At 48.8% G+C, this 22,209-nt stretch overlaps 1 protein-coding gene across 2 annotated transcripts in view; it reads right to left on the reverse strand.

Annotated features, from left to right (window-relative positions):
* Positions 1-219: 219 nt before the first annotated feature.
* DRD2 (dopamine receptor D2) overlaps positions 220-22,209 on the reverse strand; it is a 93,266-nt gene continuing 71,276 nt past the window's right edge. Inside the window, exons 2-8 of one of the 2 annotated variants that reach the window (XM_006890788.1) lie at positions 15,971-16,286; positions 8,108-8,217; positions 7,443-7,579; positions 6,060-6,250; positions 4,884-4,970; positions 2,750-3,077; positions 220-579 (exon numbers count right to left, since the gene is read on the reverse strand). In XM_006890788.1, coding sequence (XP_006890850.1) covers positions 386-579; positions 2,750-3,077; positions 4,884-4,970; positions 6,060-6,250; positions 7,443-7,579; positions 8,108-8,217; positions 15,971-16,255 — 1,332 coding nt within the window. In that variant the 5' untranslated portion in view covers positions 16,256-16,286 and the 3' untranslated portion in view covers positions 220-385. Of the gene's footprint in view, positions 580-2,749; positions 3,078-4,883; positions 4,971-6,059; positions 6,251-7,442; positions 7,580-8,107; positions 8,218-15,970; positions 16,287-22,209 lie in introns of those variants that run through there. The other variant, XM_006890789.1, reaches the window with a different exon arrangement.

Consider the following 22,209-nt stretch of genomic DNA (forward strand, 5'->3'; position numbering starts at 1 on the left):
GGGGGCATGTCCAGCAGACAGGGAGCCCTCAGCTTCTGAGCCGTGACTCTGGATGACACCCACAGACCCCCAGAGAAAGAAGAAGAAAGGTGCCTGCATCTTTGGTGCCAAGGAGACGGGGCCTGGCAGCAGGAGGAAACTCCGTGAGCTGAGCCTAGGTCAGGGGTCCGGCTGAGGGCGGCACCTGGATCTCCCACACTTCCCAGGTGGAGCAAAGGTGTGTGGGTCGTGAGGGGCGCTGAGCGAGCTAACACTGCAGGGCCTGCCCCATGGGAAGGGAGGGCTGAGTCCACCCTGCACCTTCCAGCCCAAGGTGCCCCGACACGGAGGCCAGGCCCACCAGGGGCGGGAGGTGGGAAGCAGCTGCTGTGTGGGCCAGCAGCAGTCAGCAGTGTAGGATCTTCATGAAGGCCTTGCGGAACTCGATGTTGAAGGTCGTATAGATGATGGGGTTCACGGCGCTGTTGACGTAGCCCAGCCACGTGAAGGCGCTGTACAGGACAGGCGGGATGTTGCAATCACAGTGTATGTTCAGGATGTGAGTGATGAAGAAGGGCAGCCAGCAGATGATGAACACGCCTGGAGGAGAGGGCAGCAGTCAGGCGGGCTCCCAGAGCCCCGGGGAGCTGGGCTGAGAGTGTCCACCCTCAGCGGGGCACCTCGATGGTGTGCTGTTGCCCCTGCCCCAGTACTGAGGCTGCAGGATGCAGCAGAAAGGACAGTGAGTGAGAAGTCCAGGTCCACACACCTTCCTGTGACATTCACCTGTGTTGCTTCACCTGCCTCAGTCTCATTTTCCACATGTATCAAATGAACCTAACAGTACCTGCCAGTTCAAGTTGTTTTTGAGAAAGCTTCAGCTCCTGATGAACCCGTGGGTGTCAGAGCAGAACCCAGCTCCATGAGGTTTTCAGTGGCTGATTTTTCTAAAGTAGATCACCAGTGTTCCTTCCCTAGTGCTCCTGGGTGGATTCAAACCCCTAACCTTCCAGTTAGCAGTCGAGTAGACTAAATGTTTGCTTCATCTCAAACCTCCTCTAGACCCCTCACCTCAAACGCCATCTAGACATCCCAGAGAGGACAAAGGGTTTGGAAACAAACCAACCCAAAAGGCTAACACACTGCCCCCAGTCGAATAGCAGAAATGGAAATTTCTATCCTAATTCTTGCTTATTTCTGAGGACATCTTGCTCAGAAGAGGGAAGTAGACAGAATTTGTTGATGGCTGTGGTGGGACAAAGGCTGGGTCATGCTACCACCCGAGGGAGAAGATAAACAAACAAAAAACCCAATTTGCTAAGTCCTTGTGACGTTTCTGTGAGGTAGATGGAAACGGAGACTCGGATGGTTCTTAGGTTTACCTAGTGACACTGCACCCTTCAACCACAAAGCTGACAACTAAACTCAATTCTATGTAGCTCCCAATGACCAGGCTGTTGCTAGGACTTCATCAACTACTCCCAGTCCCAGAGCACACACCAGTGCAGGGATGCCTGCCTCTGTACCTCTGCCCTCCCCACCACACTGCTCCCTGTCTACTCTGCCTGTCGAGCTCAGGTGTGTCTTCCTCCAGGAGCCTATTGGTCAGATAAAACCTTTGTTGTGGGCCACAATGTAGGTACGGCCTACGGGGCAGGAGGAGTCCCTGCTCTGGAAAGAGCAGAAGGCAGAGGGTAGCTTCTGTGGAGGGGAGTGGGTCTTGCTCCGAACCTGCTGTCAACCCCAGCTACACGACCACCACTCAGCCCTTCAGATACCTATGACCCCATCTTTCATTCAGAAATAAGAACAATTTATCACCTATCCCACGCACATTAAGAAGGTGGAAAGGCTTCATGAATTTACCTGGAGCTACAGTCACGTCCGATCCTCCTTTTCTCAGCCACACTTAACAGTCCAGCCCTTGATTTCCGGTGACCTTCTGGAAGACTCATCTTAAAGTCTGGCAAGGCCATGCATGCCCTCCTCTGGATGAGGAACTCCCTCTCCTAGTCCTCTTTTATTTTTGCATAGCTCTGGCTTCATAGGAGCCTAATTAAGCTGAAGTGAGTGGAATTTCTTAGTTCCTCCATAAGACAAACATGAGCAAAAAAAAAAACACCCCCCTCACAAAAAAATAACATTTACTTTCTATACAAGTATACAGGATGCTTTCACCAAATGTCTCCAGCTTTACTACCACATAGCTTTGAAAAATGAGCTCCTCTACAGACAAGGAGACGAGGGAGGAACAGTGGTTTGTCCAGTCATGAGGTTTAGGGAGGCACTGTGGGAGGGTCTGGTTCACAAGTTCTAGTAATGCAGTGATTAAGGCTTGTCTGCTAATCTAAAGGACTGTAGTTTGAACCTACTAGCCACTCTGGGAAACAGATGTGACAGTCTGCTTCTGTAAAGAAAATAGCCTTGACAACCTTGTGAGTTAGGGTCACTAGGAGTCAGAATGGACTTGATGGCAATGGGCTTGGTTCAAGTTCACAGATTTGGGTTCATGTCATAGTTTCTTCTTGGTCAAGTTCTGTAAGTTGTAAACCCCAGTTTCCCCAGGATACTCATAGACTCTGCCTGTTAGGGCTGTTTACACTCTAAGACATTTGATTTGTGCTATTAACTGCCTGTCCATGCCTCCCCAAACCCCCAGTGCCACAGCAGAAAAGGGCACAGCAGGCCATGCCTGGGACTGGTAGTGTTGGGTCCATCGCCAAGACGACTGGTCCAGGCTGGACTGTGGCCAGCACCCGGGGGGACTCACCGAGCACGATGGCGAGCATCTGGGTGGCTTTCTTCTCCTTCTGCTGCGAGAGCTTCCTGCGGCTCATGGTCTTGAGAGAGGTCCGGGTTTTGCCATTGGGCATGGTCTGGATCTCAAAGATCTTGGCAATCTTGGGGTGGTCTTTGGCATGCCCATTCTTCTCTGGTTTGGCAGGACTGTCAGGGGTAGTGTGGAGACCATGGTGGGATGAGTCAGGGAGGGTCAGCTGGTGGTGGCTGGGCGGGATGGGGCTGTACCGGGTCCTCTCGGGTGGGCTAGTGCTGGAAAGCATCTCCATCTCCAGCTCCTGGGCTCGGCGGGCAGCATCCTGCACCAGAGTCAGAGAAAACTGAGCAAATCAGGGGCGTGCTCAGGCATTGGCACCCACCCCACTTGGACTCTGTGTCCTCCTCTTCCACCCCGGGAGGAACTTTCCTGCAAACGCCACCTTTCCATGAGGGCAGGGAGCATGACCTCAGGGGAGACTGCTGGGTTCAGGAGCCAGGTTCCTGTCTGCTTCATGTTGCCTGCAGGATCCTCCCTAAGCAGCCACGATGACCCTACAGGCACGGCTCTTTTAGCAATAGAGCAAATGTTTACTAAGTGCTAGTTAAGTGCCAGGCGCCAAGCTGACTGCTGGAGATAAATCATAGAACGATGCTCAGGCCCTGCCTCCAGGATCTCATGCTCTAGCTCTGCAGAGTGGACGCTTCTCTCCATCCCACCAGCTGTCACAAAAAGCCTAAGGTCTTCTGTCTCAGAGGCTGCCAGGGTGAGAGAGGGCACCTGCATCAGCACCCACAGGATGAACCTTGAGGCTCCACATTTTCCCTGCTGGGTCACTTAGAGAGGTCAAGAAGGTATCCCCCCCATAGTTCCCTAGTTTCTGCTTTGAGTGCTTCCATTCTGAGACCATGGGGTCCCAGCTGAGCTTCTGACATCTAAGTCTCACTGTGCACCCACGTGACATAACTGCACTGGATCTCTGTTTTGGCTGTTGTTGGCTGCCACTGAATTGGCTCCAAACTGACAGCAGCATCATACACCATAGAACAAAAGGGTTCCAGTTTTCCAGCCTCTCTGTGATGGCTTGTAGACTGGACCATGGTCATCCACTGGGATTTGACTGACTGATTATCAGAAGGACATTGCCAAGCCTGCCTTCCTTCCTAGTCTGTCTGGAAGCCCGGCGGAAACCTGTTCAGTATCCTAACAACACACAAGCATCCACGGACAGATGGGTGGTAGTGGCACAGGAGACGCACTGGCCCAGAGTGAAACTAAAGTTTCCAACACAGAAGATGAGAATTCCACCACTGAACCACAACTGCTCTCTCCCATTTTGGCACTTGCATCCTAACAGTCTTTCAGAGTCTGGCCCTTACAAAAGATGGGTACCCTGCTTCCCAAGAATACATGTCTTGAACCTCACAGGTGAGCTCCCTACTCTAGCCCCTGCTCACCTAAGGGAGGGGATACTTTCTACTCCTACATGGATCCTGATATAGCCTCACTGAGCAAAGCGGGGGTCTGCTAGCTACAATTCTGAGCCTCTGAGCTCAGCTTACCGGGCTGCCTTCACCTTCACCCCTGCAGCTAGCTCCAGTCCCTCATCCTCAAGCCTTAATCCCACCCTGACAGGCATGGAAAGAACAAAAGCAGGGACTTGGGAATCGACAGGTAAGTCTGCATTCAGATGTGTGCACTCTCATTAACTCTGTCCTGTAGGCTTGAGTGAGTCACCTAACCTCCCTCTGAGCCTCTGTTTCCTCTTCCGTAAAATGAAGGTCCATCAGTTCCAGAAGACTTACCTCTCAGGGCTGGTGTGAGGATTTGCTGAGATAATAGGAACTTAACAGGTATTCTACAAACAGTGAGAGCCACTTTCTTTTGTGCTATGTCATTATGGTCAAGTCCTTTCTCCCAACCATTCTCTTGTGTGAGGGGTACCTTGTTGAGTCTTTCAGAAGCAAGCCTGCTTGTGAGGTGTGTTTGCTGAGTCTGCCCGCATCTGAGGCACAATGGGGTCCCAGAGACTCAGCTCCCCTGACTGTGAGGTCACAGGGAGCCGCGGGAGGCGGGCTTCTCCAGGGACAGGAGGACCTGGCCCTGAGCCCCTGACCTGAGCACTTACCACTCTCCGCCTGTTCACTGGGAAACTCCCATTAGACTTCATGATAACGGTGCAGAGTTTCATGTCCTCAGGGTGAGTACAGTTGCCCTGTGGAGGAGCCAGGACACTGGTCACGAAGGCGAGGAGGGAGGGGGTGGTGCAGGCGGGGATGGGACCCCCGTGCAGGGGAGCCTGGACTGGGCACCGTGTTCAAAGGGACGGGGTGTGTGGAGGTCATCGAGGCAGAGTGAGGGCCGGTGCCACAATGAGAAACAAAAGGGCCCTGACCTACCCAGTGTCTACGAAGGGCTTGGCACCAGCCGAAACCTCCACACCCCTTCTCACCTTGAATCCTCAAGACCACCTGTGAGGTTGGTATTACGAGTCCCACTTAACAACTGAGGAAACCGAGGCTCAGAGGCATTAAGCAACTTGTCCAAGATTATGAAGCAAAACGTGGCAGGGTCAGGATATGAAACTGTTGCATCTAGCCCCAAAGTTTTGTCATTTCTACACCCACCTATTCCTCTTCAGGAAGGTTTGTGTGGAGGGGTCGACTGGCATCATGTAAGGGGGGGAGGTGAAGGAAAACAGAGAAGAAAAGGACAATGAGGATGGAGGGGGTGTGCATGGAGGGGGGAGGCTGAGGGCATGGAAGGCAGAAGAAATGGGGGTGGGGGTGTCAGAGGAAGGAAAGGGAGACAGAGTTCAGAGTGGAGACCTAATCGAGCAATGGTGACATGATCAGCTGTTAACAGAAAGGTCCATGTTCAAACCCACAAACCTCTCCACAGGAGAAAAAGAGCCGACAATCTGCTCCCCTAAAGATTACAGCCCAGGATGTCCTAGGGAGCAGTTCTACTCTGTCATCTGTGCTTTGGAATGGACTCAAGGACACACAGAAACAACAAAGGAAAGAGAAGGGAAGGTGCCATGGGGGCTGCTACAGGCTACTGTGTTCAGGCACAGCTGCAAAGTTCTCCATGCAGAGTCCTCTCCCGCGTTGGCCACTCTCCCCTGCCCTGATGACTCAAGGATGCTCCCCTGAGGTCCAAGCCCATGAAATCCAGCTTCACCAGCTGCTCGGAGCCCTGTCAGTCTAAGCCTTGTCCTGCTGGGGGTTCCCAGGCCAAGCATGGGGTGAGCTCCCCTTGTAATGGTCAGGTGAGGGCCCTGAGGGACGGCGCATCTCAGAACCTTGAGTGGGGCCTTCAGGTTGGCCCTGAAAGCTCGGCTGCTGCGCTTGGTGTTGACCCGCTTGCGACGCTTGCGGAGGACAATGTAGATCTTGATGTAGACCAGTAGCGTGACGATGAAGGGTACGTAGAAGGAGACGATGGAGGAGTAGACCACGAAGGCAGGGTTGGCGATGATGCACTCATTCTGATCTGGCGGAAAGAGAGCCCCACAGGGAGGGCAGGCTATCAGCAGCCCACTGGGCCCCATGACCTCGTGGGAGTACTTACGAACATCACAGGAAAAAGCAACAGCTTTGCAGAGAACGTGACTAGATGTCTAAGGCTGTATGGAAATGTTAGGTGTAAGTAATCATGCAATATATAAGCCAGTATTGACACCATGACCTTCAGCAAAAACAACACTGGGCTGTGACTGTCTCCAAGTCAATAATCAGTTGGCCATTAGTAACCCCTCATTACTTGGCCATTATTTCTGCCATCTGTGAGCACATAAGAATGCTCAAGAAAAAAAGATGGTGGAACATACGAAGTTTAAAAAGAATAAACCATGATTTGGGGCTCTCATATATTAGAAAAAGGTCTGTAATTACAGATCTTATTTGCCGGCTCACCTTTGTTCAAAGTGTCCATTTGAAGAATCAATAGTTTAGTCAAATATAATGTTCCCTTCTGGATCTAACAGATGTTTAACCTCTTCTTCAGGGCCTTCCTAGCTTAATCCAAGTATGTTTAACCTTATTTCCTGCTTCTTGAAATTCCTGTGATGCTTTTTCTATCACACATGCTCAAAACATCATTGCACCCTGTCGGACCATGGGCTCAGAAGGTGCTTCTGCATCGTTCTTGTCTCTGGGACAAAAGCTGTGCTCCATGTGTGACAAGAGGTGGCACTTGCTGTCTCCTCTGAGAGGCTCCTTACATTGCCTCACACAGATGTGGATGCTTAACTGGTTCACCTTCTATTTGTTTCTAGGGGACGACAACCTCAGAAAATACTTTTACAGAAAATAGTATCAGCAGGGTACCAGTAGCCTCCCTTATGCAAGTAGTTTCTCTCTCTCTCTCTCCCCCTCTCTCTCTCTCCCTCCCTTCTTTCCTTCCTCTCTTCCCCTCTCTCCCTCTCCCCTTCTTTCACATTGTAAGGCCATATGACCTGCTTCAAACAAAAGTGAAAATGCCCAGACATCCTCCTATATCTTGTTCTTCTAACTGTATTGTGCCCCGGCTCCTTATTTCCTAGCCAATCCAACCTGAAAACACTGTGGGTTGAGCTTGGCCCAGGAGAACCAACCTTGCTTTGCTGAGAGATGGCAAATGGCCTTCACTGGGCTTCTGCCCATATCAGAGCGAGCTGAGCCCCAGGCAGACAGACAGGACTCACCTGTGTTGTTGAGCCCGAAGAGCAGGGGGCAGGAGATGGTGAAGGAGAGGACCCAGACGATGGCAATCATGACCGTGACTCGGCGCTTGGAGCTGTACCGCGTGTTGTAGAGCATGGGCATGGCCACAGCTGTGTACCTGCAGGGGGAGGGCGCGGAGCATATGGGCCTGAGCCTGGCTGGGCCCATGGGGCCCTCACTCCATAAAATGCACACACCAGAGGCATCCGCCCTTCCTGGGTCTAGATGGCTGGTACGTCTCGATGAAGCTTATCTGACTGCTTCAACCGGACTGTAGTGATCAGACAATGGAGACAACTGGTGATGCCAATCAAGCATGGAATGATTAACTGGCTTCTGTTTGCTCCTGGATCACACGTATCACTTGAGGATTCTGAGAACTCCCACAGACTGCCCAAAGTCATACGCTAGCAAGTGGTAGCGTTAGTCAAACACAAGCGATTTCTCCTCTACATCACTGTCTTGAGTGTTCCTGGGAATGTCCCCATCCAGCAAATGGCTTTTCTTTAAGGAAGCTGCACTTAACTAGACACACAGGCACACAGCCATTTACCCACATCCCAGACAGAGCCTGGCCTTCGTGGAGAAGTGGAACGGCTGAAAGGATGAGTAACCAGGGCCGCCTCTGCCACCCGGCTGTGCTCACCTGTCGATGCTGATGGCACACAGGTTCAGGATGCTTGCTGTGCACATCATGACATCCAGCGTGACAAAGATGTCACAGTGAATCCTGCTGAATTTCCACTCACCCACCACCTGGGGACAAAGCAACACAGTGAGTGACCAGTGGAAGAAAGGGGGATTAGTTCAGGTCCTCCCGCTGGTCGGATGGGCTCACAACACAGCTGTGGAACTACAAGGAGACACACGCTAGCATGTGGGGGCCATGAGGGGCAGCAATGGGAGTCATGGCCACGGGGGCCTGAGCCCTGGTCCCATGACTCCCAAACATATAAGTACATTTTGATCCCAAAACTGTACCAGAAAAAAGACAGTCCACTTGCACCGAGCATTCAACCTTGATCCTCAATCTATCAAATACCTGTGGGATCCTGTGTGATCACCTTGCAAGCCTCATTTGACCGATGAGGAAAATGAGCCTCAAGAAACTGTAGTGACTTGTTCAAAGCCTTCTAACTCAGCTATGATCTCTCTGGGCCTAGGTTTCCAGGGAAGCCAGGGTGAGCCAGGCAAGCTCTGCCCACCATGGCCACAGACAGAGGGAGCTGAATAGTGTCTGTTAATGATGGTGAAGATGATGACTTTGTAAGAAACAGGGAAGCCGTTTCGGTTCCTCATACACTGAGAGAATGGAAGAAGGGATATGTGGGCTCGGGCTCTGGAGTAGGAGGTGCTGCTGCATGAGGGAAATGAGGAGTCTAGCTCCTGGGAGGGCCCTCTGCATCCCTCTCCCCCCAGCACAGCACACCCTCTCCCTTACATACATCAGCACAAACACTCCCCCACACCCCCTGTTCTCCCATTCCCTTATACCACCCCACAGAAATGTCCATATGTTCTACACACACACACACACACTCTCTCTCTCTCTCTCTCCCTTACACACATCTGAACCAACACACCCCCACACCCCTTGTTCTCCCATGCCTTTATACCACCCCATAGAAACGTCCATATGTTCTATACATACACACACTCTCTCACTCCCTTACACACATCTGAATCAACACCCCCCACACCCCCTGTTCTCCCATTCCCTTATACCACCCCACAGAAATGTCCATATGTTCTACACACATACACACACACTCTCTCTCACTCCCTTACACACATCTGAACCAACACACACCCACACCCTCTGTTCTCCCATGCCTTTATACCACCCCATAGAAATGTCCATATGTTCTATCCCCTCACACATTCACACACACACACTCACTCCCTTATACACATCTGAACCAACACACATCCACATCCCCTGTTCTCCCATTCCCTTATACCACCCCATAGAAATGTCCATATGTTCTATCCCCTTACATACACACACACACACACACGTCTGCACAAAAACACACCCCCATTTCCTGTTTTTCCATTCCCTTATACCACCTCATATAAACATCCATGTTTTCTATCTTCTGACTCTCTCTCTCACACATTCATACACACGCGCACACACACTTGTCATTCTCTTGAATATTCTATATACACACACAAACTCCTATCTACTTCCTTACACACATCTACAAAAATTCACATCTATACTCCCTCTACCTCCATTCCATGATATCCCTCGCACTTATGTACCCTCTTCCCCATATTACCTTTCATTTTTACATCTTTTATACAGACACACGTACATTTCTTATGCTCTGTTTCTCATCTTCTCTCTCATATGCCTTATGCATACTATACAAACACATAAGCACAAACTCTTGTGCCCTAAACTATTATAGGTATGTACATTCTCTCTCAAACACATTGACACTGTCCCACGTCCCCTCCTCATTTACACACACACACACACACACACACACACACACACTCAACCCCTTTAACACACAAACACAAGATACCATCGCCTTCCTAATACACGGAGCAGGCTAGTTCTAGCAACTTTGAAACTTTGGAGCCGTTCCAATCCCAGGAGACCGAGTCTGGATGGGAAGATACAGCTGAGGTATCTACCAACAGAAGGGAGAAGGAGCGGGCGGGCCCCTCTGGGTGAGTGGAGCACCGACTCTGGCAGCGTCGCACCACACAGCAGCAGGGCTAATTATAACATTGCTCAGGTTCGTCACTGCCCTCTTTTCTACTCTCAGGCATAAAGCCACACGCTGGCATTTCAGCTCAATGATGGGCAATGAAGCAGCTGTTGGGGCGTGGAGGAAACGCCAGCTTTTCCTAGAAGACAGGAAGCCTCTCACGTGGCACTCCCTTCTCGGGGGTTCCAATGGGGACACTGACACCTTAACAAGGTCTCTCCTGGGCCTTCTGTGTGACAGAGGCAGACAGCTATGTCTGGTTGGGCTGAAAAAAGTGTTACGAGGCTTTTTCTGAAGAAAGTAGATCCCACCTTAGCTTTTTTTGGAACACCTGGTACACAGAAGTACCACTTACATTTTCCACCGCTGGGTTTTCTGGGGAGACTGTTTTCCGAAACTTAGTTACCTGTTGGCCTTAGGGCAGGGACTGGAGTGTCTGTGTAAAACAGAAGGAAATTCCTAGATGACATGTTGTGTTGAGAGGTTATTGTATGAGGTGCTGCAACCTGGAGAAATGATGGTGTGAAATATTTGTATTGGGCTCTGTACAGCAAAATAACTTGTAAGTGTGTTTCTAGTTCTGCTTTAAAGGTAACTTAGCTTGTAAGCCTCTTGTGTATTATTAGGAAGGTGTTATGTTTGGAACTAGGTAATATTCAAGTACTGAAATGCAAGTTCAATTTAAAGCTAAAGAAGGTCACATCACATCCAAAGGAGTCAAAATTTGATTTTGAGAATAACTCCCCCTGAATTTAGAAACCAACTCAGAAACAGATGTGAGGCCTTGAACACTAAAGAATGAAGACCAGATGAGCTGTGGGAAAATATCAAGATTATTGTCCAATGAAAAATACAAAAGGTCATTACAAAGAAGGAGGAAGAAGAAAAGACCAAAATGTATGTCAGATGAGACTTTGAATATTGCACAAGAGTGCTGAGAAGCCAAAGCAAAGAGAAGAAATCAAGAAGGTAAGGAGCTGAATAGAAGATTTCAAAGGGAAGCTCAGGAAGAGAAGGCAAAGTATTAAAATGAAATGTGCAACTAGCTGGAGTCTGAATATCAAAAGGGCCGAACTCGCCCAGCATTTCTGAAGCTAAAGGAATTAAAGAACAAAGTCAAGCCTCACATTGCAATGCTTAAGGACGCTGTACGATCCAGGAAGCATTAAAAAAAAAAAAAGAAGAAAAAGATGGAAGGAGTATGCAACCACCTGTATACTCCTGACACAGAAGAATTTCAATAAACAACATAGAATCAAGAGGCAATAGTGAAGAAGGAGGAAGTTTAGGCTGCTCTGCAGTACTTGACAAAAAACAAAGCCCCAGGAATTGATGGAATACCAATTCACATATTTCAACAAACGGACGCTGCCCTGGATTTGCTCACCAGATTGTGCCAAAAAATCTGGAGGACAACTATCTGGTCAACTGATGGGAAGAGATCCATATTTATTCCCATTCCAAAAAAGGTGGCACTAGAAACATTATCACCAGTGTCAGATGGATCTTGGCTAAAAGCAAAGAGGACCAGAGGAATGTCTGTGTTTCATTGACTAAGCAAAGGCATTCTCACAAGGCTAACCTTGAGGAAAATGGGAATCCCAGAACACTTAATTGTACTTATGCGAAATCTATACTAGGATCAGGAAGCAATCTTCAAAACAGAGCAAGGAAACACTGTGTGGTTCAAAATCAGGAAAGCAGTGCTTCAGGGATGTATCTTATCTCCATACCTTTTCAATCTATATGCAGAACAGTTCATTTGGGAAGCTAGGCTTTCTGAGGTAGAATGTGGCATCAGGATTGAAGGAAGACTCATCAACAACCTACACTATGCAAATGACACCACCTTGCTTGCTGAAAGTGAGGAGGACCTGGAGTGCTTGCTGCAGAAGGCCAAGAGCTGTAGTCTTCAATATGATTGAAGCTCAACATTAAGAAGACAAATATTCTCACCACTGGGCCAATTGGCAGCACCATGATAGATGGAGAAGAGATTGAAACTGTTAACAATTATAGCTTGCTCGGCTCCACAAGCAACACTCTTGGCACCAACAGTCAGGAAATCAAAAGATGAATTGCATTGGGAAAATATGCTGCCGGGGACCTATCCAGAGTACTAAAATGCAATGATGTCAGTCTAGAGACTAGGGTGCATCTGATCCAGGCCATGGTCTTCGCAAGTACTTGCTATGCATCAGAGAACTGGACAGTGACTAAGGATGACAGAAGAAGAATCAATGTCTTTGAGTTATGGTCCTGGAGAAGAATCTTGAACATACTATGGACTGCCAAGAAAACAAATAGGTCTGTCTTGGAGAGGGTGAAACCAAGCCTTTCCTTGGAGACTTAGGATTTTGAAGCTCCGTCTCACATACTTTGGACATGTGGCCAGGAGGGACTAGTCTTTGCAAAGGGACATCATGTTCAGAAGAGTGGAGGGACAGCGCAGGAGAGAAGAACCCAGATGAGATGGATTGATACAGTAACTAAGGCAATGAGGGTAGATCTATCAGAATCAGTAAGACTGGCTCAGGACAGGGCAGGCTTCTGAGTTGCTGTACATAGGGTTGCTATGGGTTGCAGGTGACTCGATGGCACATAGCAGTAACAAGAACAACATTGCTGCATCCTGCCTGTCATACCCCTAGAGTCCACTGGGACATATAAGTCCTAGTCAACTCAGTGCCACCTAACAACAACAGCTTCACCACTGACAAACTGAAGCCTGCTGTTGTTGCTGTTGAGACTCAAACTAACACAGTCAAGTTCACCCAGATGATATGAGGTAGAGCTGGAGCTAGGAGCATCATCTCACCTGTGTTCATTCCTAAGCTGTCTTGCAAGGGACCATTCAGCTTGTCAAAGAGGAGGTCATCATGTGCAAAGTCCTTAGTAAACACTAGTGTATCAAAGGGAGAGATTATCATTCAGCGGGGGACGCACTTGGGGAACACAGATTTGTCCAGGGTCTTATACTGAATCTGCAGCAGGGAAAAGACTAGATCTCAGATTTTCCAGTTCCATTCATGGGGCCTTTCTCAGCATCTCTGGACATGACACATGGGCACATGGCACCTCCATGAAGCTGGAGGCCTACACGAGAGCCTTGAGCTGGCTTGACTAAATCACAGTGCTGTTGTCAGGGGCCATTCCATCAACTAGGAACAACAGAGCTGAAACTTGCCCTACTCTGCGCCGTCCTCATGATCTCTGTCACGCTCGTCACCTCATGTGTCAACTCACCTCATGGCACAGCCACAGTGTGTGGCACTGCTAACCCAAGAGGCCATGTGTCTCTGGAGGTTTGACTCCCCCAGTTGCTCCATGGAAGAAAGATGAGCAGTCACCTCCACTACAATCTACAGCCTTGAAACCCAGTGGAGGGTCAAAGTGAGAGAGAATTGACTCAGTGATAGCAAGTGAGGATCACTGAAAAAAGACCTTGGTGACGTGGTCAGCTGCTAATGAAAAGGTCAGCGGTGTGAACCCACTGGCTGCTCAGTGATGTGGCAGTCTGCTCATATAAGGATTATAGCCTTGGAAACACTACAGGGCCATTCTACTCCATCCCATAGGGTTGTTGTGGGTTATAATAGACTTGGCAACAGGCTTGGGTTTGTTATGGGGAGCATAAAAGGTAGTAAAAGTGGAGACAATGTCCTATAAGTAGGGCTTAGTTTCCAGCTTTTATTTTAATGGTGGTACTGGGGGGAGTCTGAACAGTGCTCGGTGGGCATGCCCTTTTCCACCTTGTTCCCTCAAACTCTCAGCTTCACCTTTAAAGGAATGGTGGGCATGTGTGTTTAACAGAGCTGCGCGAGGCTTATAGATTTCTAGGAGCTCAGCCCAGTCCATCATGAATTCAGCCCTGCCCTAGAGTGTCTGGGTAGATATGGTGGGTCTAAAAAGGGAGTAGGGTCCAGCCTCAGAGCCTGAGCCAGAGCTCAGGAGACAGCATGCCTGCGTGGGGAGAGGGTGAGGAAGTGGATCCCATGTGGAGAGGCGCTGGGTCTCTACTGTCATCTTCATCACCATGACGACGACTCACCTTCATCTAGTGCTCACTCTCTGCCAGGTTCTGTTCCAGACTCTTTTCCCATGTCAATCCACTGGGCTCTCTGATAACACTACAGAGTAAGTCCCATTCTCATCTCCATTTTAGAGATAAGGAAACTGAGGCACAAAGAGACTGCTGGTTTCACCCCTTACCTATGATTTCTCCCTAATGGACGAAAGCTTGAGACCATCCTTTGGAATAAAGGAGGGCCATGCAAGCCATTCTTGTTCGTGTCCTTTGACTTTTCCTTAACATCCAGTCATTTCTAAAGTCTCAGCCTGCTCCGGCTGTGTTAAAAAAAGCCAATGAAGACATAGATCAGCAGGCCCTGAGGTCCCCGAAGACCTGTGTGTTGTGACAACAGGAAGCACAAGAAGCCTTTTGGGAGCTGGGGGCCAAGTGTATGTGACATTTTGGACAAGCCTCCTCTCCCTGCCTGTCCTTCCCCTACAATCTCTTCTGCACCAGCATACAAAAGTTTCATATTTCCTTATAACACTCCCAGGGAAGGTCCAGCTTCCAGGCCACCAGGGAACTCCTCACTTGCCCCGGGCAGGAAGGGGAGGCTCAGTGACTTGAGTGCTACTGGCTCTTTCCTGAATGTTTGGTCATCTCCCCATGCACCCAGACCCCCAGTTCAGCTTCACTCTTGGAAAGGTCACCCAGAATCTTGGGCAGAAAGAAGGGTGGGAACCAGCTTACTCCCAGTAAATCCCCCAGACACATCCACCTCTCCAGCCCCTGTGAGCCCTGGAAGTGGGTCCACACTGAGATAGATATTCATCTATTAGCAGTTTCTTCCTTTGCTGCATGAAATAGGTCAGGTGACGTGACTTCTGAAAGACTCTGCTTTCTATTCTGTAAAAAGAGAGGCTTAGCTTTGATCTTAGAATTACTGTTTGCTGGCCTGGTGTCTGCAAATGCCTGGCACATTGCCTGGATGATAGCGGCTGACTACCCACCAAGAAGTGTGTAGCTAGAGCATCTGGGATGGATAGTCAATGCCCCTTTCTTAGGACAAGAGGCTACAGTCCATGGGGACCTTTCCCTGTAGGTTCTGGACACAGGCACTATACAACAGTGAAGAAAGAAAGCAAATACGGAACAGGGGTGGGTGGTGGGGGCTGGAAGAGCAAGATTCCCATTTTGTCGTGTGAAGAAAAGAACACAACTTTTGAGACTGTGACCATGAAGATAGCCCTATTGCAGGTCCTCACCTTTTCTCCATTTCTAGTACATTCTAGTGAATCCTATGTTAGAGAGAGAGCTAGATAGAGCAGAGGGGTTAATGAGCTCCTAACTAGATAGAGCAAAGGGGTTAATGAGCGCCTACGCTGGAGCTGGAGTTCCACCTGGACCTGCCAGCTGCGTGAGGATGGAGAAGTCACCTAACTTCTCTGACCATCAGGTTCCCCATCCAAACACATGTAATAACAACGCCAATACTCCTGAGACTGCTGAAAGGCTTGTATGGGATAATGGTGTACAGAGAATACTTCACACAAGGCCAGACATTGAGTGATAGTCTGTCAATGATAGTTATAATTACTAAAAAGATGATCTCCTTTTTCACAAGGAGAATCCTGAGTCAAATTGAGGAGACCCCCTTCTAAGAAGGCATCAGGTAGTGTATTGGCAGAAACAAGCGAGGACCCTGGGCTCCAGACTCTGGCAGGAAGCCTCCTGGAGAAGGTGCTGGTGTCGGGCAGGGCCCCGGACCTACCTCCAGGTAGACGACCCAGGGCATGACCAGCGTGGCCACGAGGAGGTCGGCCACCGCGAGGCTGACGATCAGGTAGTTGGTGGTGGTCTGCAGGGCCTTCTCACGGGACACAGCCATGCACACCAGGACGTTGCCGAAGACGATGACAAAGATGAGCAGGGTGAGCAGCATGGCGTAGTAGTTGTAGTGGGGCCTGTCCGCCTTCGCTTCGGACCCGTTGAAGGGCCGGCTCCAGTTCTGGTTCTCCAGGTCGTCATCATACCAGGATAGATTCAGAGGATCCATTGGGGCAGAAGAGCCACTGGGTGGCCAGGCTCTGGCCAGGGAAAAAAGGACACACGGTTGAGAAGGGCCATTGCCCAAATCAGGCTGCCTTCCCCTGATGGCCACTGACCTCAGCCCAACCACTGGCAGCTGATAAAATTCACGAACACCAGGATTTTTAAGTTTCACGTCTTAACAATTCTTCTTAAAATGTTGGAGCCTGCTGCCACTATTCCACTAATAGACTCTTGTCAAGAGTAACACAATTGAACCAGTACAATTTTTTAAAGGTATAACAAAACAAGTGATGTTCAGAAGAGCTAATTATTCATTCATGCACCCAATCAACATGTATCAAGCACATCTCATGCACCATATTACTAAAGATAAGACGTAAAGAGATTGGGCACCCAGCGGGAGATTCAGATAAATGGATCCATGAGCCAATAAAGATTTATCAACAGTCACTGATCTATACAGTGCTAGAGGCAGACAGGAACAAAAGAGTCATGGCCCTGCAGCTCATGGTTTAGAAGAAATAAAAGCCAATTAGTCAACTAAATCTATAGGTAGCGGTAGTTGTTTGCTGTTCAGATGGTCCCACAACCACCCGCTGTGAGAGTAGAGCATCATAAGCTGACATAGATTGCTAGGTCTGTTTTCAAATGGAGAGTTTGGTGGGTACATAATGTTGCTTTTTGGTTGATAGGGAAGTGCTTAACCACCGTGTCACCAAAGTTCCTTTTGTAGGTGGTGAGCACTACAAAATGGAACAAGTTAAAACGGGAGAGATACGTGTTCTAGTTTATGGATTCAAAGAAGATTTCTGGGGAAAGCACAAATGCCTGAAGAATGCTAAGAGTTTGCCAGGTAAAAGCTGGGAGTCAGGGGAGAGCATGGTGGTTGTTGTTGTGTACCATCAAGTTGGAACTGACTCATAGCTGACCCTCAGTGGCTTTTCAGAGGCAGTCAATTGCATGGGAGGAGACTGCCCTTTCTCAGGGCAGCTGCTGACTTTGAACTGAGTGCCTTTGAGTTGGTAGCACAGCTCCTTGACCACTAGGCCACCTGAGCTCCTTCGGGAAGAGTGAGGTGGATTCTAAATTCTAGACCTAGGAAGTGGAATACGCTAGACCTTCAGAGGTGTAATGAAGGAGGTTGTGATAGAGATCAGAGAACAAGAGCTGCAGTGACTAGACGAGAAGGGTCTTACGAACCATGCTAGGCACCTGGGTTTGATCCAAGGGACAGCAGGACCCCAGGCTCAGATCTGCCTTTCAGAGTGACTCTGACTGCAGTGTGGAGAACAGGCAGGAAGGCCAAGGAGAGAGAGCAGGGCACAGCACAGAGGCTGGCACGGGAATCCAAGTGAGAGCTGATGGGGGTTTGTGTGATGCGTGTAATGAGAGCTCCGAGGGGCAGGCGTCGCTCCCAGAGGAGGAATGACTTCTCGAAAGAGGTGTCATCTGGGATGAAGCACAAGGAGGAGTTAGCCAGGCAGCTGATTCAGGCGATGTTGCAGATAGAGAAGACACGCAGTATCCCAAACAGCAAACACTGCCTTTGATTCAAAGAACAGGCATTGAGGACCATTCCCGGGCCAGAATCGATAGGTCTTGTGAGCCCTGAAGAACAATTGAAAAGTTGGGAGTAGAGGAATGAGTGCACTGGACTGGGTTTTAGAATAGTCTCTGACCACTGCAAAGGAGGAGACCTTGGAGAAGGGGTGAGGCTGTGACTGTCAATACCCACCACCACCAGGTCCATTCTAATTCACTGGTAGTTACCCTGTTGGATAGAGTAAACTGCCTCCCAGGGTTCCCAGGCCTGTGATTCTTTACAGACACAGACGACCTCATCTTCTCCTCAAGGAGCAGCTGGCTGTTTTGAACCACTGCCCTTTGGTTAGCAACTGAATGACTTAACCACAAAGCCACCAGAGCTCCTCGGTTGTGCCTAGAAACAAGATGGTGGACACTTGCACGGGACAAGTGGAAATGAAGCTGGAGAGAAATATTCAGAATCAAGAGCTGACTTTGATGGAATTTGGTCATTGGCCCAATGGGAGCGGGGTCAGAGGGGCAAACAGAGAAACAGAGAGTCAGTCAAGGCTGACTCCAGGACACACACACACACACACACACACACACACACACACACCCCGAAAGCTGGGAGGCCATGCTGCCTGCAGAGGACCAAGCAGAAGGGCTGAGCCTCAGAGGCGAGGCGGAGCGTCCGCTAGCTTGAAAGCCTGTGTTTGGACTGTAATTGAAATAGAATGCACCTATCACACAGTTGGCTTTCCTAACAAAAGTGTTCTTATTTCACACAATAGAATTAAATTTATCAGCATTTCAAGACATTCAGTACAAAGCACTCTGGCTTCCAAAGTGGTTTTGAAAACCACCAAAAAACCATTTCAGATGAATGAGGGAGGTACTGTGTCCAGGTCACAGCAGAGTGCCAGCCGTGACAAGTCAGACAGCAATGTCCCTCCTGAGAAGGATCTGCCCACCCCTACGTCTTCATCTCTCTCTGACATTCTCTCAGCGGGGGGAGCAAAGATGTCCCATCCCCACCCCACCATGAGGAAGGGGGAGCACGATGCCTGATTTCACGCACCAACTCTTCTAGTTCCAAGGCAGTGAAGCTTTGAGTATACTGATGTTATACTCTGCACAGCGACGGCCTCTCTTCCCATCTGGTATGCGGAGCAGGAGATTTGTTTGTGTCTTCAGCTCATGCAGCTGGGGCTGCCTCTGCCTTTCATTTACTGGGTAAGCACATTGGAAGCATGCTTGGGACAGAAGCTCCAAGCTGAGCACTGTCTAGGCGTGGACACACAAGGGGAACACTCCCCTTCCCGGGATCCTGCTCTCTGCACCTTTTTCCACTTCCTCAGTCCCTCTCCACATAGAAACAGAAGCTGTATGAGGAGGTCTCTCAGCGACCTGTCTCCTCGCTCCTCCTACAGCACTGACCTGAGCCTGCCTAGGAAACCTTCACGTGCATGCAGAGGACTTGAGAGTCTGCTCTGTGCACGTGCACATGGATGCACAAAGCTCATATATGTTCTATTTCATTTATACTCAAAACAACTGCCTAGGGATCATAATCCATTATCCCCAATTTACAGACGAAAGCTTTCTTTGGAAAATCTTTGTTTCCCTTCCCTCTGCTGGCCTAGTAGGTAAGGCATTGCATTGCATTGCCAACACAAAGGCAGGTGGTTCAAATCTACCAGTGACTCTAAGAGAGACAGATGGGCAATCTCTTTCTGTGTGATTTACAGCCTCTGAAAAACCCTCCGAAGGGCCAGCTACGAATCAGTTATGACTCCACAGAACATAACAACAACAACTATGCATCCTACAAAGCAAAGCTTGCTTTATTTAGAAGCTTCTCCCCTGGAATCCAATCCCAATCTGTCAGTGTGGAACCCTTCCCTTCCTGTCCAGGGCTCCCACCGAAGTTCTATTCTTTCTACCCCAAAGCTGGCAGGTTGTTGAACTACAAAGGCACAAGGGAAGGGTCAGACTGTGGTCTGTTTTTACTCCACAAACCCCTGAAATACCCTCCCTCTTCCTTACCCTACACGTCTCCCCTATCCTGGCCAGCACATTTCCAAGGCCTTATCAAGAGAAGAGTGGTGCAATTGCAGTGAGGCAGATCTGGGCTGCTCTCCTCCTTGGCCTGGTCTTGGTTCCAGAGAAACCAATGAATATATAAATAAGCAGAACAATGAATATATAAATAAGCAGAATCCTCTCGCGGATTCTGGTTCACGGTGACCCTGTGCCCGGCACAGCAGGACTTTCCACAGGATTTTCACTGGCTGGCTCTTTAGAAACAGAGCACCAGTCCTTTCTTCTGTTGCACTTCTGGCTGGATTTGAACCTCCTATCGATTAGCACCTGAGAACATTAACCATTTGCACCACCCAGAGATGCCTCCAGAAATACCAGCTGTGGCTGGAGCCCATTCCAGGCTTGTGTAGGTGGGAAATGACAAACCCGCATAGCATCCTGGACTTGCCTAAACATTCCTAAATCCTTGCTCTTTATTTTAAAAAATGGTGACCAAATATATAGCCACATATGATTTCATCTTAATGAGACTGTTCAGATAAATAAGACCACGAATTATTATTATTTTATTATTTTTTACAATCCTGTAGTCAGAACAGGCCTCTTTATTTGGACTTATACAAGTATGATCCATTTGCTCACCAGCCCACACCTGCCGCCTCCACCTTCCTCCCAGGTGGCTCCCTGCCTCGTGTAAATGCTGACAAAAGCTCCAGATCCCAGTCCCCAGTCAACCAACATTGAGTGAATAGCAGCCACGTGAATGGAAAGGGGCTGACTCATGGCCATTCCTCAGCTCCGAAGGGCTTAGCTTGGAGCTCCTGGGTGGTACAGTTAGTAAACTTGGCTGATTATTGGAGAGTTGGTAGTTCTAGTCCAGTCTGCTGCACTCAGCTAACTCTCTCAGGTGAAGCAGCCACTGAAGACGGCCTGGTGAATACAGTTCTGCTCTGACACAGGGGGGTGGTCATGAGTTAGAATGAACTCCCTGACATCTGGGTCTTAGGGATCTACCTATTCCTGGCTCCTCCAAGGACAGACGAGCTAATCTTGCAGATATTCAGCCTTACTCAAAGAGAAGACTCATCAATAGCCTGTATTATGTAGATGACCCAACCTTGCTTACTGAAACTGAGGAGGATTTGAAGCACTCATTGCAGAAGATCAAAGAATATAGCCTTCAATGTGGATTACATCTCAACATCAAGTAAACAAAAATTCTTACCACTGGACCAGTAGGCAACATTATACTAGATGGAGAAAAGACTGAAACTCAACAACTTCATCTTACTTGGATCTACATCAACACCTTTGGTACCAAATAGTCAGGAAATCAGGAAACACTGGAGAAGAGTATTGAACATACCATGGACCACCAAGAGACCAAAGAAGTCTGTCTTGAAAAGGGAGAAACTAATTTTCTCCTTTGAAGCAAGGATTTTGAAGCCCTGTCTCACATACTTTGGGCACATGGCCAGGAGGACCAGTTCTTATAGAAGCACATCATGCCCAGAAGGGTGGAGGGACCATGCAGGAGAGGAAGATCCCAGATGAGATGGACTGACATGGTAACTGGGGCAATGGAGTTAGGTATGTTGGAGTCAGTGAGACTAGCTGAGGATAGGGCAGGGTTCAGAGCTGCTGTACATAAGTTTGCTATGAGTCACAGATGACCTGATGGCACACAACAACAACAACAACCACATTACACTGAGAAAGACTGTAGTGAGGGACCTCTCCAAATTATTGAGGAGTAATGATGTCAGTTTGAAGACTAAGGTGCATCTGATTCAGGCTATGGCACTTCCGACCACTTGCTATGCATCTAAGAGGTGGACAATATACAAGGATGATAGAAGAAGAACTGATGCCTTTGAGTTGTTGTTGAGAGAGAATACCGAACATCCCATGGACTGTTAAAAGAACAAACAAATATGACGTGGAGAAAGTGCAGCTAGAGTGCTCTTTGGAGGCAAAGATGATTAAGCTTCGCCTCACATACTTTAGGCATGTGGCTTAGATGGGCTATTCTGTGGAGAGGGAGATGATGCTTGAAGTCTGGCAAAGGTGAGAAAGCCGCAATGACCTTTTGTGTGTCAGAAGTGTGAAGATGGCACAAGACAAGCAAGGATTCAGATCTGTTGTTCATACAGTCACTGTGGGTTATACTGGACTCAATGGTACCTAACAACAACAAAACAACTGGGGAATCCAAGTAAAATTAAATCTTTGACAACTTCAGTCTTTTCTCCATCTCTCACAAAGCTGCCTATTGATCCAGTAGTGAGGTTTCATTCCCTTAATGCTGAAATATAATCCATACTGAAGGTTGTAGTTTTTTATCTTCTTCAATAAGTGCTTCCAATTTTCTTCAATTTCTATAAGCAA

This window comes from Elephantulus edwardii, unplaced genomic scaffold (genome assembly GCF_000299155.1).
Source record: "Elephantulus edwardii isolate Elephantulus edwardi_28Jun2011 unplaced genomic scaffold, EleEdw1.0 scaffold00093, whole genome shotgun sequence".
Classification (NCBI taxonomy): domain Eukaryota; kingdom Metazoa; phylum Chordata; class Mammalia; order Macroscelidea; family Macroscelididae; genus Elephantulus; species Elephantulus edwardii.